The sequence below is a fragment of the Giraffa tippelskirchi genome, chromosome 10, assembly GCF_054371585.1.
Source record: "Giraffa tippelskirchi isolate mGirTip1 chromosome 10, T2T-mGirTip1v1.2.pri, whole genome shotgun sequence".
Taxonomy (NCBI): domain Eukaryota; kingdom Metazoa; phylum Chordata; class Mammalia; order Artiodactyla; family Giraffidae; genus Giraffa; species Giraffa tippelskirchi.
In genome coordinates, this window is record NC_137284.1 from 34,727,026 (window position 1) to 34,741,386 (window position 14,361).

The following is a 14,361-nucleotide window of genomic DNA, read 5'->3' on the forward strand; positions in this document are numbered from 1 at the left end:
ACACAGAGAGAAGGCAATGTGAAGACAGAGAAAGACTACAAAAGAAAGACAACAGCGTGATGACAGAAGACACTGGAATTATACAGCTGCAAACCACTAAGGACTGCCAGCAACCACCAGAAGTTAGGAGAGAGATGGAACAGCTTCTCCCTAGGAGGAACCAATCACAACAACACCCTGATTTTGAACTTCTGGCCTCCAAAACTGTTAGAAAATAAATGTGTGTTATTTTAAGCCTCCCAGTTTGTTGTACTTTGTTAGTTCAGTTCAGTTCAGTTCAGTCGCTCAGTCATGTCCGACTCTTTGCAACCCCATGAACTGCAGCACACCTGGCCTCCCTGTCCATCACCGACTCCCGGAGTCCACCCAAACTCATGCCCATCGAGTCAGTGATGCCATCCAGCCATCTCATCCTCTGTCGTCCCCTTCTCCTCCTGCCCCCAATCCTTCCCAGCATTAGGGTCTTTTCCAATGAGTCAACTCTTCACATCAGGTGGCCAAAGTATTGGAGTTTCAGCTTCAACATCAGTCCTTCCAATGAACACCCAGGACTGATCTCCTTTAGGATGGACTGGTTGGATCTCATTGCAGTCCAAGGGACCCTCAAGAGTCTTCTCCAACACCACAGTTCAAAAGCATCAATTCTTCGGCGCTCAGTTTTCTTCACCATCCAACTCTCACATCCATACATGACTACTGGAAAAACCATAGCCTTGACTAGATGGACTTTGTTGGCAAAGTAATGTTTCTGCTTTTAAATATGCTATCTAGGTTGGTCATAATTTTCCTTCCAAAGAGTAAACGTCTTTTAATTTCATGGCTGCAGTCACCATCTGCAGTGATTTTGGAGCCCCCCAAAACAAAGTCTGACAGTTTCCACTGTTTCCCCATCAATCTGCCATGAAGTGATGGGACCAGATGCCATGATCTTAGTTTTCTGAATGTTGAGCTTTAAGCCAACTTTTTCACTCTCCTCTTTCACTTTCATCAAGAGGCTCTTTAGTTCTTCTTCGCTTTCTGCCATAAGGATGGTGTCATCTGCATATCTGAGGTTATTGATATTTCTCCCGGCAATCTTGATTCCAGCTTGCGTTTCTTCCAGCCCAGCGTTTCTCATGATGTACTCTGCATATAAGTTAAATAAGCAGGGTGACAATATACAGCCTTGACGTACTCCTTTTCCTATTTGGAATCAGTCTGTTATTCCACGTCCAGTTCTAACTGTTGCTTCCTGAACTGCATACAGGTTTCTCAAGAGACAGGTCAGATGGTCTGGTATTCCCATCTCTTTCAGAATTTTCCACAGTTTATTGTGATCCACACAGTCAAAGGCTTTGGCATAGTCAATCAGGGTCTTTTCAAAGGAGTCAGCTCTTCGCATCAGGTGGACAAAGTATTGGAGTTTCAGTTTCAACATCAGTCCTTCCAATGAACACCCAGGACTGATCTCCTTTAGGATGGACTGGTTGGATCTCCTTGCAGTCCAAGGGACTCTCAAGAGTCTTCTCCAACACCACAGTTCAAAAGCATCAATTCTTCGGTGCTCAGCTTTCTTTATACTCAAACTCTCACATCCATACATGACCACTGGAAAAACCATAGCCTTGACTAGATGGACCTTTGTTGACAAAGTAATGTCTCTGCTTTTTAATATGCTGTCTAGGTTGGTCATAACTTTCCTTCCAAGGAGTAAGCGTCTTTTAATTTCATGGCTGCAGTCACCATCTGCAGTGATTTTGGAGCCTAGAAAAATAAAGTCAGCCACTGTTTCCATTGTTTCCTCATCTATTTGCCATGAAGTGATGGGACCAGATGCCATGATCTTAGTTTTCTGAATGTTACAACAGCCCTAAAAAACTAACAGAGATGGTCCTCCATGGAGGTGGCATTGGGAGTAAAGCCTGAAGGAGACAGCCAGTGGAAGAACTCTGGAAAGAAGTAACAGAAAATACAAAGGCTCAGAGACTTGGCATGTTTGAAAAACAGAAAGGAGACCAGAGTCTCTCTAACATGGTGAACAAGGGGAAGCACTATGGAATGGGATGAGGCTCAGGGCCGGGTAGGCCACAGTAGGGAGTTTAAATTTAACATGAAGAGCAATGAGAAAGTCTTAAAGAGTTATAAGACTTATTCTCATTTGTGTTTTAAAGAGACTGTTCTGGCTATACTGGGGAGACTGGCCTGTAGAATGAGATGACAAAAAGAAAAGGGAGAAGAGTAAACAGAAGGCTACTGAAAGTTCCAGGTGAGAGATCATGGCAAGGCTAATAAGCCAGGTTTCTTTAGTCACTATATATATAACACATATAACATAATACACCACTTTCTAAAATCATAAAACACCCAGGAAAGATCAAAATTTAGAAAAGGACCCAGTATATAACATCAGCAGTATTTGCAAAACAGCAATAAACAAAAGGAAGTCGTCTGAACAGCTGTAACCACCACTATCATCCTTTAATAACTGATTCTGCACTGACTCTGTCCATTATAAATATAAGAACTCCAGTAAATCGTGAAAGAGTTCCAAGGCCATCAGGCTCCCAGGAGCGCTTAATGGAAATTAACAAAGCAGATTTTACTTCTACCCTTTTTATTCAAAAACCATTTCAAGAAATTATACAAAGTGAGAATCTAATTGTTCTCAAACTTGACAGTCTCTGTTTCTCTCTGGTGAGACAAAAGACATCAGGGACCACAATCTCTACCTAGTTACCTCTGTCAATAAACTACTGTTTTTTAAGTAATACATACAAAGAAGATACTACTACACAATGCTAAAATACAACTCCTCCTGCCCCACGAAGGATCTTCTGTGAATAACACTGTGAGAACTGCTGAAACAGAGAACTTATAGCATTCTCTCTTTAGATTGCTTAAAATAAGTTTTTCTTACATTGACTAATACATGACTTTAAAGGTTTTTAGCACTCCAAAAAATTAAACTTTACAATATGTCCACATGAAGATCCTCCACAAAAGAAAGCAACTGAAGAAAGTAGCAGCAGTTTTCCTCCGGGGAACTCCAACATCCAATTTTCAATCCCAGTGTCACTGTAAAATGGGCTCTAGAGACTCTTAATCATCACCTTAAAAATATACTCTATACTCTACTCACTGTTTTCAGCATTCATCCGGTCTGAGTGATAAGGGCACTGTAAGAAAGATAAAGGAAAGGAAAAGGATATCCTCAGCTGAAACCAAAAAGCTCAGAACAATGACAGCAAGTTCAAACACAACGAAGTTGCTCCTTTGATTACTTTCAGGTGTTTTTGTCACTGCGCCACCATCCTGTATAGCAACTGTCCCGGAGCTAATAGGATATACAGATAAATGACAGTCAGTGGTTAAAGACATTCATTCATTTAATAAGTATTTCTCTAGTGCCTACCAGTGGTTAGTGTTAGAGATAAAACAGTGAACAAGCTAGATATGATTACTGCCTTCACACAGCTTATAATCTAATGAAAGAGGCAAATAATAAAGAAGCAAATATACAAATAAAGAAATACTCAGAAACTGTAGTTTTGCAGGTTTGACTGACAGAGAATATAACAGAGATGGACTTAATTTTAATAGTGTGGTCAGAAAAGAGGTCTCAGAACAGGCAATAGTTAACAAAGCCTTTAATCTCCACAGCCTTTCAGTCAGGTATGGCAGCTGTGTAAAAAGGGGATTCTATTCAATGCCACTTCCTACACGAAGCATTCCTTTGCCTTCCTGCTTTGTGTGTCCATGGTAGTTTTAGCTCTATTATAGTGCTTTTCAAGTGTAGCTTTTGCTCTGTAGTTACTTATTTACACATGTTGTACACCTGCTATACTATTAAAAACTCTAAAGTAATCCAGTAAGATGCTAGAATCTATTAATTAAAACCATGTGTGTTATTCTCACCTGCCCTGTGAATAGGGTAAGGACTGCAATAAGGGCTAAATGTACATTCTTTCATTTGCTCATCACAGGAAGTGAAGAGGCTGCATTTTTCCCACCATGCCATACTGCCTCCCCTTCCTTGTTCATGCCTGAACCCCACAACAAAAAGTACAATGGGCAAAGGACTTGCTTCATCAATGACTGTTGAGTTGAATTGAGGCGAAAAAGGGAGAAGTGTGATGTGACATCAGAAGACCAAGCAACCCAGGCTGGGTGTGGGCCACACCAGTTAACACTGCTCTGGGCCCCTGGAGCCACCAGTGAGGCTCTGTTAGCTTTCTACCAGGTGTGTTAGCCTTACGAGGATCTACCCTGGTGGCTCAGATGGTAAAGAATCTGCTTGCAATGTAGGAGACCCGGGTTCAATCCCTGGGTTGGGAAAATCCCCTGGAGTGGGAAATGGCAATCCACTCCAGTATGCATCCCTGGAGAATTCCACGGACAGAAGAGTCTGGCAGGCTACAGTCCATGGGGTCACAAAGAGTTGGACACGACTGAGCAACTAACACACATAACCTCAGGAACTGTGAACAGATTCTAAAATTATCAAGTTAAAATCCTGCTCAACCTTGAAAGGGTAGAAGAGCAGCAAGTACATGGCTACACTGGATAGAAGAATAAAAGGTACAATCTTAGCTCTCAAAGAGGCCACGGTCTAGTCTGCCACAAAGTATATAACAAAGAAAAGCTTCACTTCAAAGTCTCCTTTCATTTAAAAAAAGAAGAAAGAAAGAACGAAAAGGAAGGGCTTCCCTAGTGGCTCAGTGATAAAGTATACGCCTGCCAATATAGGGGACACAGGTTCGATCCCTGATTTTGGAAGATCCCACATGCCAAGGAGTAACTATGACCGTGTGTCCCAACTATTGAGCCTGTGCTCTAGAGCCTGGGAGCCACAACTACTGAACCCCTGAGCTGCAACTACTAAAGCTGGCAGCAATGAACACCCAGCAAAGCCAAAAATTAATAAATTAATTTTTTAAAAAAAGAAAAGGAAAAAAATCAATGGAAAATAAACAACATCTTCTGAGGGAAATTACTCAGGGGTAGGAATTAAAGTGTGTTAATATTACTTACTATACAACATTCCCTCCCTTTAAAACTACAGTTCAAGTAGCTTACAGTGAAAAGGTAATTAACACTCTTTGCCAAGCGATGGTGTTTTCATCTCAGAGCCTAGTACCTCTTAAGAGTTTCCCATTTTAAAAAGTTTTTTTTGTTCATCCACAAAATGGATGAGTATAAAACAAGAAATAAATCTTCTCCCTTAAGATATTCTGCTTTTGCTCATTAGTATTTAGAAATACAATTCACATCAGCAAACTTAAATTACAAGCCCTGTTACTATACAAGCACATAAATGCTGAGGAGAAAAATAAGACAAAGAGTAAGTAAAGAGTAAATGAATATGTATTATTCTCGCCTGCCCTTGTGAAAAGAAAAAAAAAAAAACTCTGAAAGGGATTAGTTAACTACCAAAGGAAAAAATCTATAAGGGATACCAAAGTCCCTTCTTCCCCAAAGAGACTCATCTTCCTACAGTAGGAAGCAGCTTTTACCCTGAAGTTCTCTCTCCTCTGAACTCCCCTGCCACCTACCATTCCTGCAATACTTTACACTTACCCTGTAGTAAAGATTTTTGCTTCCAGGACTTAACTTCTCCATTACAGGAGAAAGATTCATCTTTGTAAGGCCCATACAGTTTACTGTTTTATAAAATGGAGGCTGTGATCCAATAGTGGATTATAAACTCAATTTAGTGGGTCACAGTCAGCATTTCTCTTTAACAAAATTGCACATTATTCATAAAGCCAGCTACAGAATTTATGTCTATTAAGAAATTTTTAAAAATCTATAGCCTGAATCATTATGCTCTTGTGGGTGTATTAATTCTAGGACTTTCTACTTGAGGGAGAACTACCTATTAAATCATATTCCAAGATGTAATTGTAATTCAGGCAACAAGAGCCATTTTACAACGTAGAGCACAGCTAATAGCCAAATGAATGCTACTGACATTAAGTACCAGGGAAGCCCAGAGAAGGATAGCTCATGCTAAGCTGAGTCAATTAGGGAAGGTTTTCCTGAGGAAGTGAGACTTAAGGAGCTCCCAGTAAGACCTGAATTAGAAAAGAGGAGAAGAGGAAAAAAAAAAAACAAACAATGCCAACTAGCCTGGACTGAAACAGAAAGAACAGAGAAACTCAAGAAGCTAATACAGTAGTTTACTTTGGGCACATACAAGGTAAGAATCCTGGGGGTGTAAAGGAAGGGGCAAAAACTAGAAAGGAATCATGGAGAGTTGTGGTGATTGGATTTTGGGCATGAAGGCAACAGTGAGGCAATCAAATAACTCAGAAGTTTTCTATCCTGCGTGACCAGGAAGAGAGTGGTGCCATTAACGGTAACGTGAAAAAAAAAAAAAAATCAAAGGGATTTTAGAAGGGAGTCTTATGCAATCTGTAATAAAACATTAATGTTTGTTATAACAGTTTATCTTGCTCTGAATGCTTATACCCCTGAGTTATAGCCATATGAGGGATACTAAGCAATATAAGCAGCATCCTATTCTTAGGCACTCACTATCTGGAAGGACCAAGGCTTGACACTCGGCCAGTTCTTAAGATACTGAAACACCATACCTGTTGGCAAAATAATTACTTTAGCACCTCGAGTGATGCCGTCCCCCTCTCTATGCCTACCTTCCCAGCTGCCCCAGTTTCTTCTCCACATCTGCAGACCTAAAGAATTAACCTTCAGCCCTGCAAGAGGCCCCAGCTCTATGACTTGTTTCTGCTTTGACTGGGCAGTATCTATGCCATGTTGGTAGCACTAGGCAAAATATAATAAGACAAGTGCCAGTCCTGAATATTCATTGGAAGGACTGAAGTTGAAGTTCCAATACTTTGGCCACCTGATGTGAAGAACTGACTCATTGGAAAAGACCCTGATGCTGGGAAAGATAGAAGGCAGGAGGAGAAGGGGACGACAGAGGATGAGATGGTTGGATGGCATCACTGAATCAATGGACATGAGTTTGAACAAGCTCCGGGATTTGGTGATGGACAGGGAAGCCTGGCGTGCCGCAGTCCTTGGGGTCACAAAGAGTCAGACATGACTGAGTGACTGAACTGAACTGATATGTTTTTAAAGGCTGATCCTAAAATTCATTTCCATTTTCTAAGCCTACAATAGCTAAGCAAGGGATGAGACAGTCAAGATATCCTGAGAGGTATGGGGTCAGTCAGTTTATTATTTTAAAATGAAGTAACATGGAATCCACACATCAACTAGAGTTGCCTACAATTGTTAGATACGTGTGATCAAAGATAAGAGTAGGACAGTAGATGAACTGGAGTATGCATTAGGAGCAAAATAACAACAGAAGACATCACTACTTTTCCATTAGTTTCCTGAAAGGGGAACAGTTTTTTAACAGAAGGGAACAAGTGAGTGTTAAACAGACCAGATACATTCAAAATTGAAGTATCTCGAGAATAAAGCTTTGCAAGAAGACCAAGAGGAAAGAGTAAGTATGTCTGGGATGTGGAGTGAAGAAAGGTCACATGAAGAACAGAGACTACAGATAAATGACTAACAATGCAAATTAATCAAAGGGCTTGGCAATGTTATAGAATTTGACTGCAAAAAGCCTTTCTGGAAATCTTTAAAGATCATGATCCATATTTTTTTGAAAATAATTTCCCTGGAATCTCAGCCAACATCTATTTCACCACAGTAACACTCATATTCTTCAGAGATAGACCAAAGCACTGGGGGTATATAAGTAACAGCAATAGACCCTTCCACACCTTGCCTAAGATCAGATATTTGCACTTAATGTTTGCAATAAAACAGGACATAACATGCAGTTTCATTCCATCAGCTCAGTCCCACATGTACAGAACTTGGTGCTGTGGCCTCCTAGATCCACAGATTAGCGAAATTCAAGGTTGTTGCCTTTGAGGACATCATGGAGAGATGCTCAATAAATATGAATTCCCTTCTCTTTTAAAGTGTGGTCATTTTCTGGATATTTACATAGTCTAGACTATATAAGAAGGAAAAAAAAAAACGCCTGCTTTGGTCTTCACTGGCTGTGCTGGTCATTGTCGAGAGAAAGGAAGCATCCGACGCCAAGAAGAAGGGAGTCATCACCACTGCTTTCCAAAGTTGTTGTATGAGCGGCACCCTCAAAGGAAGAGGCCATCAGTGCTCAGGAAGTGACTGAGGTTTCCGACCGTTTTAAAGCACAGTGTCTGCAGTGTGACCCTTGGTTCAAACTGCATAAAAATAAAAATTAACTGACAAATGATAACAAGTACTTCCTCACTTTCCTATCTGCTGAATCACAGCCATTGTTTGGGTTGCAGCTCCTTGTTTAAATTAGGTTATTATATCACAATGATGCTGACCAAACATGCTAGTCATATAACAACAGGAAAACTTATCAAAAATGCCAAAGTGTGTCAAGGCCTAAACACACACACACAAGTGCTTTTGTAATAATAAAATCTAGCCAGTATCAAGGACATCTTTTAAAAATCTGGGTGTTTTTTTTTTCCTCCTAAAAACCACAAATGTTCTGTGATGAAGTGGAAAGGGAAGGGAATTTGAAGACAGATTTGAGTTGAGTGCCAATTCTGCCATCTATTAGAGCTATCTGAACTTCAACAAGGTACTTCATATCTTTGGGCTTGTTTTCTTACGTGTAAAATTGAAAATAATAATGACTATCCCAGATGTTCTTTTTTTAATTTTTAAATTTATTTTTAAATTAGAATATAATTGCTTTATGATATTGTGTTAGTTCCTGCTATACAACAACATGAATTAGCTTTAAGTATACATATATCCCCTCCCTCTCAATCCTTTTTTTAATTAATTTATTTATTTTAATTGGAGGCTAATTACTTTACAATACTGTGGTGGTTTTTGCCATAGATTGACCTAAATCAGCCACAGGTGTACCTGAGTCCCCCATCCTGAACTCCCTCCCACTTCCTCCCCATCTCATCCCTCTGGGTTGACCCAGTACACCGTGTTTGTGTGTCCTGTTTCATGCATCGAACCTGGATTGGTCATGTTTCACATATGGTAATATACATGTTTCAATGCTATTCTCTCAAATCATCCCACCCTCGCCTTCTCCCACAGAGTCCAAAAGTCTGTTCTTTATATCTGTCTCTTTTGCTGTCTCATATATAGGGTCATCGTTACCATCTTCCTAAATTCCATATATATGCATTAATATACTGAATTGGTGTTTTTCTTTCTGACTTACTTCACTCTGTATAATAGGCTCCAGTTTCATCCACCTCATTAGAACTGATTCAAATGTGTTCTTTTTAATAGCTGAGTAATATTCTATTGTGTATATTGTACCACAGCTTTCTTATCCATTTGTCTGCCAATGGACATCTAGGTTGCTTCCATGTCCTAGCTATTGTAAACAGTGCTGCGATGAACATTGGGGTACACGTCTCTTTCAATTCTGGTTTCCTCAGTGTATACGCCCAGCAGTGGGATTGCTGGGTCATATGGCAGTTCTATTCCCAGTTTTTTAAGGAATCTCCACACTGTTCTCCATAGTGGCTGTACTAGTTTGCATTCCCATCAACAGTGTAAGAGGGTTCCCTTTTCTCCACACCCTCTCCAGCATTTATTGCTTGTAGACTTTTGGATAGCAGCTATTCTGACTGGTGTGAAATGGTACCTCATTGTGGTTTTGATTTGCATTTCTCTAGTAATGAGTGATGTTGAGCATTTTTTCATGTGTTTGTTAGCCATCTGTATGTCTTCTTCGGAGAAATGTCTAGTTTAGTTCTTTGACTCATTTTTTGATTGGGTTGTTTATCTTTCTGATACTGAGCTGCATGAGCTGTTTGTATATTTTTGAGATTAATTATTTGTCAGTTGCTTCATTTGCTATTATTTTTTCCCATTCTGAATGCTGCCTTTTCACCTTGCTTATAGTTTCCTTTGTTGTGCAAAAGCTTTTAAGTTTAATTAGGTCCCATTTGTTTATTTTTGCTTTTATTTCCATTACTCTGGGAGGTGGGTCATAGAGGATCTTGCTGTGATTTATGTCAGAGAGTGTTTTGCCTATGTTTTCCTCTAGGAGTTTTATAGTTTCTGGTCTTACATTTAGATCTTTAATCCATTTTGAGTTTATTTTTGTGTATGGCATTAGAAAGTGTTCTAGTTTCATTTTTTTACAAGTGGTTGACCAGTTTTCCCAGCACCACTTGTTAAAGAGATTGTCTTTTCTCCATTGTATATTTTTGCCTCCTTTGTCAAAAATAAGGTGTCAGTAGGTACATGGATTTATCTCTGGGCTTTTTATTTTGTTCCATTGATCTATATTTCTGTCTTTGTGCCAGTACCATACTGTCTTGATGACGGTAGCTTTTTTGTATAGTCTGAAGTCAGGTAGGTTGATTCCTCCAATTCCATTCTTCTTTCTCAAGATTGCTTTGGCTATTCAAGGTTTTTTTGTACTTCCATACAAATTGTGAAATTATTTGTTCTAGTTCTGTGAAAAATACCATTGGTAGCTTGATAGGGATTGTATTGAATCTATAGATTGCTTTGAGTAGTATACTCATTTTCACTATATTGATTCTTCCAATCCATGAACATGGTATATTTCTCCATCTATTTCTGTCATCTTTGATTTCTTTCTGACTTCCCTGGTGGCTCAGATGGTAAAGCATCTGCCCGCAATGCGGGAGACCTGGGTTCGATCCCTGGGTTGGGAAGATCCCCTCGAGAAGGAAATGGCAACCCACTCTAGTACTCTTGCCTGGAAAATTCCATGGACAGAGGAGCCTGGTAAGCTACAGTCCAAGGGGTCACAAAGAGTCAGACACGACTGAGCAATTTCACTGATTTCTTTCATCAGTGTTTTATAGTTTTCTATATATAGGTCTTTTGTTTCTTTTGATAGATTTATTCCTAAGTATTTTATTCTTTTCGTTGCAATGGTGAATGGAATTGTTTCCTTAATTTCTCTTTCTGTTATCTCATTGCTAGTGTATAGGAATGCAAGGAATTTCTGCGCGTTAATTTTATATCCTGTAACTTTACTATATTCATTGATTAGCTCTACTAATTTTCTAGGGGTGCCTTTAGGGTTTTCTATGTAGAGGATATGTCATTTGCAAACAGTGAGAGTTTTACTTCTTCTTTTCCAATCTGGATTCCTTTTATTTCTTTTTCTTCTCTCATTGCTATGGCTAAAACTTCCAAAACTATGTTGAACAGTAGTGGTGAGAGTGGGCACCCTTGTCTTGTTCCTGACCCAGATGTGTCTTGTGATGATTAACTTGGATAATAAATTCATGCAAGTGCCCACCAAGGGCCTACAGGAAGTGAGAACTTGGTATATTAATATATTTTGTAGTATATTATTAGCATTCACCTCCCAAGTCTGAAACCACTTTCAAATACACACACAAACATACACAACGATTTGTGTCATGTGTTTAATATTGCCACTTAGGAGGAAGAAATTAGTAATATGAAACCTTAGCAATTTATTCTTAGTGTTCATTTAAAAAACCATGACCTTGGACTGCCCTGGTGGCACAGTGGATAAGAACTCGCTGGCTAATTCAGGGGACATGAGTTTTGATCCCTGGTCTGGGAAGATCCCACATGCCATGAGGCAACTAAGCCTGTGCACCACAACTACTGAGCCCATGTTTAACTACTTAAGTCCAAGCACCCAAGCACCCAGAGCTCTACAACAAGCAAAGCCACTGCAATGAGAAACCCACACATCACAATGAAGAGTAGTCTGAGCTTTCAACAACTAGAGAAAGCCCACATGCAAAGCAACAAAGACCCAAGCACAGCCAAAACTAATAAAAAAAATTTTTTTTAAACACCTAACAAAGTAAAATTTAAAAAAAAACTTTTCAGCTCTCTTGGGTAGTGACTTGGTGATATTAAAAGCCTCTTAAACACCAAATATGTTGTGGCCTAGTATGGGATATGCTTTTGCTTTTGACTTTCTGTCCAGTCACCAGTAACCAGTGCTACAACACAATATACTTTTAGTACGCGTTCAAAGTGAAAGTCGCTCAGTCATGTCCGACTCTTTGAGACCCCATGGACTATCCAGTCCATGGAATTCTCCGGGCAAGAATACTGGAGTGGGTAGCCATTCCCTTCCCCAGGGGATCTTCCCAACCTAGGGGTCGAACCCAGGAGTACATGTTCATTGCTGTACAAACCATGTAGCTCTGAGGAAAGGTACATACTGCAGCAATGAAACATGGCAATTTTAGATTTCTGAACTGATTTATAAGAAATTTAAGATAATCTGTGCTATCCCCTTCATCACTTCATATGCTAAAGATTATAAATCCATATCTCAAGGAACTACTTATTTCCTCCCAGGTGGGAAAACAATGGCTCAAACAGCTGGACTTCTCATAAAAGTGATTAAAGAGATTAGCTTAAATTTTCAGTCTAATATCCTTTAAAACAATAACACTTTATTAAATAAATGGGAGAATAGTACTATTATTCTAAACACTATGTTTAAAGATGAGACCAATATCCAGACTTTTAAAGAACACAAAATACATAGGTAGAATTAACTGGACTTGACTCCCTAATCCATAGACTGGGAGACTTTCAAAAGCAGAGTGCTAAACAGTGACCTGTGTCCTTTGGAGTTATTGGGTAGGAGGGGGGACATTCAGGGACTTCTGCAAGTGGAGTGGAAAAGATATGCCAGGGACTAGTCCGTGTAGCATAGATTAGGGACCTTTAAAGGAACTCTAATTAATACTTATTCCAAGCCAAATTTTGTACATGGACTGCTTAAAAAGCTTAAAATGGAGGATCTGCTAATGGATTTATGGTAAACTACATTAAGTGCCAAGTTTAAGGGGACAAAATTCTACAGTAGTGACCTCATTCCTTTATTCCTATGGAGAGAAAGAGAGAGTGAAGTCGCTCAGTCATGTCCAACTCTTTGTGACCCCATGAACTCTAGCCTGCCAGGCTCCTCCATCCATGGGATTTTCTAGGCAAGAATACTGGAATGGGTTGCCATTTCCTTCTCCATGGAATCTTCCCAACCCAGGTATCGAACCTGGTCTCCTGCACTGCAGGCAGACTCTCTACCAACTGAGCCACCAGGGATGTCCTCTTATTCCCACAGAGAATGCCTTTTAGTGATCATCAATGGAGGTCTCAACATATTTTGCTCTAGAATGTATAGAGTCACCCAAATATATCTCCTAGTATGTTTTACCCTAGGTGGCACAGTCCCCCTCTGCTACTAAAATAGTTCCCATTCATTTTTTAAATTAATTTTTATTGGAGTATAGTTGACTTATAATGTTGTGTTAGTGTCAGATGTACAGCAGAGTGAAGCAGTTATACATATACATATATCCACTCTTTTTTACAATTCTTTTCCCATGTAGGTCATTATAGAATATTAAGAATTCCCTGTGTTATACAGAAGGTCCTTATTAGTTATCTACTTTATATATAGTAGAGTATATATGTCAATCCCTTATCTCCCAATTTATCCCTACCTGGCTTTGCCCCCTGGTAACCATAAGTTTGTTTTCTACATCTGTGACTATTTCTGTTTTGTAAATAGGTTCATTTGCAACATTTTTTTAGATTCCACATATAAATGATATCATATGATATTTGTTTTTCTCTGACTTAATATCACTCAGTACGACAATCTCTAGGTCTATTTGTGTTGCTGCAAATGATATTATTTCATAGTTTTTTATGGCTGAATGATATTCCACTGTGTGTGTGTGTATATATATATGTGTGTGTGTATATATATATATATATACACACACACACACACACTCCATGTCTTTATCTGTTCCTCTGTTGATGGACATTTAGATGACTTGGAATACATTTATATTTTTGAACTATGGTTTTCTTCAGGTACATGCCAAGGCATGGGATTGTAGGATCATATGATAATTCCGTTTAAAATAGAACTACCGTATGATCCTGCAAACTCATTCATTTAAATTTTTCTTTCCATAAGACAAAACCAAGGCCAGAAGAAAGTTCTGCATTGTTAAAACCTCTGTTATGATTTTTTTTACTCTCCAAAATTACCCAGCTTGCTATTAAAAAAGATAATTGAAACTCCTTATTCCTTAACTTTATTAATGTCTAATCTGGATTTCCTTACAAATGTGACTTCTACAACTATCTCTAAATCATAAATTACAAAATCTTCTATCTATTCCAGAAATACAGCTAGTAAAGAAGCAAAGTGGAATACAGGCTTTGATGACACCAAAGCTCAGTTTAAATCCTGATGCTATCATTTGTCAGCTATGTGATCATGGATAAATTACTCCATCTCTGAGCCCTTTATTCCTCTGTAAAATGATGCAGTAGCTCTGTGCAGGGTTAAAGATA

The 14,361-nt window shown here is 39.1% G+C and overlaps 1 protein-coding gene across 20 annotated transcripts in view; it reads right to left on the bottom strand.

Moving 5' to 3' along the window:
* PRCP (prolylcarboxypeptidase) overlaps window positions 1–14,361 on the bottom strand; it is an 89,902-nt gene that overhangs the window by 62,843 nt on the left and 12,698 nt on the right. For 5 of the 20 annotated variants that reach the window (XM_081536884.1, XM_081536876.1, XM_081536883.1 and 2 more), the window contains exon 3: window positions 3,119–3,155. The exons of 8 other annotated variants lie outside the window; for them this stretch is intronic. In XM_081536884.1, coding sequence (XP_081393010.1) covers window positions 3,119–3,130 — 12 coding nt within the window. In that variant the 5' untranslated portion in view covers window positions 3,131–3,155. Of the gene's footprint in view, window positions 1–3,118; window positions 3,314–10,152; window positions 10,158–11,242; window positions 11,298–14,361 lie in introns of all 20 variants that reach the window. 7 more of the 20 variants (XM_081536885.1, XM_081536878.1, XM_081536879.1 and 4 more) reach the window with 3 other exon arrangements.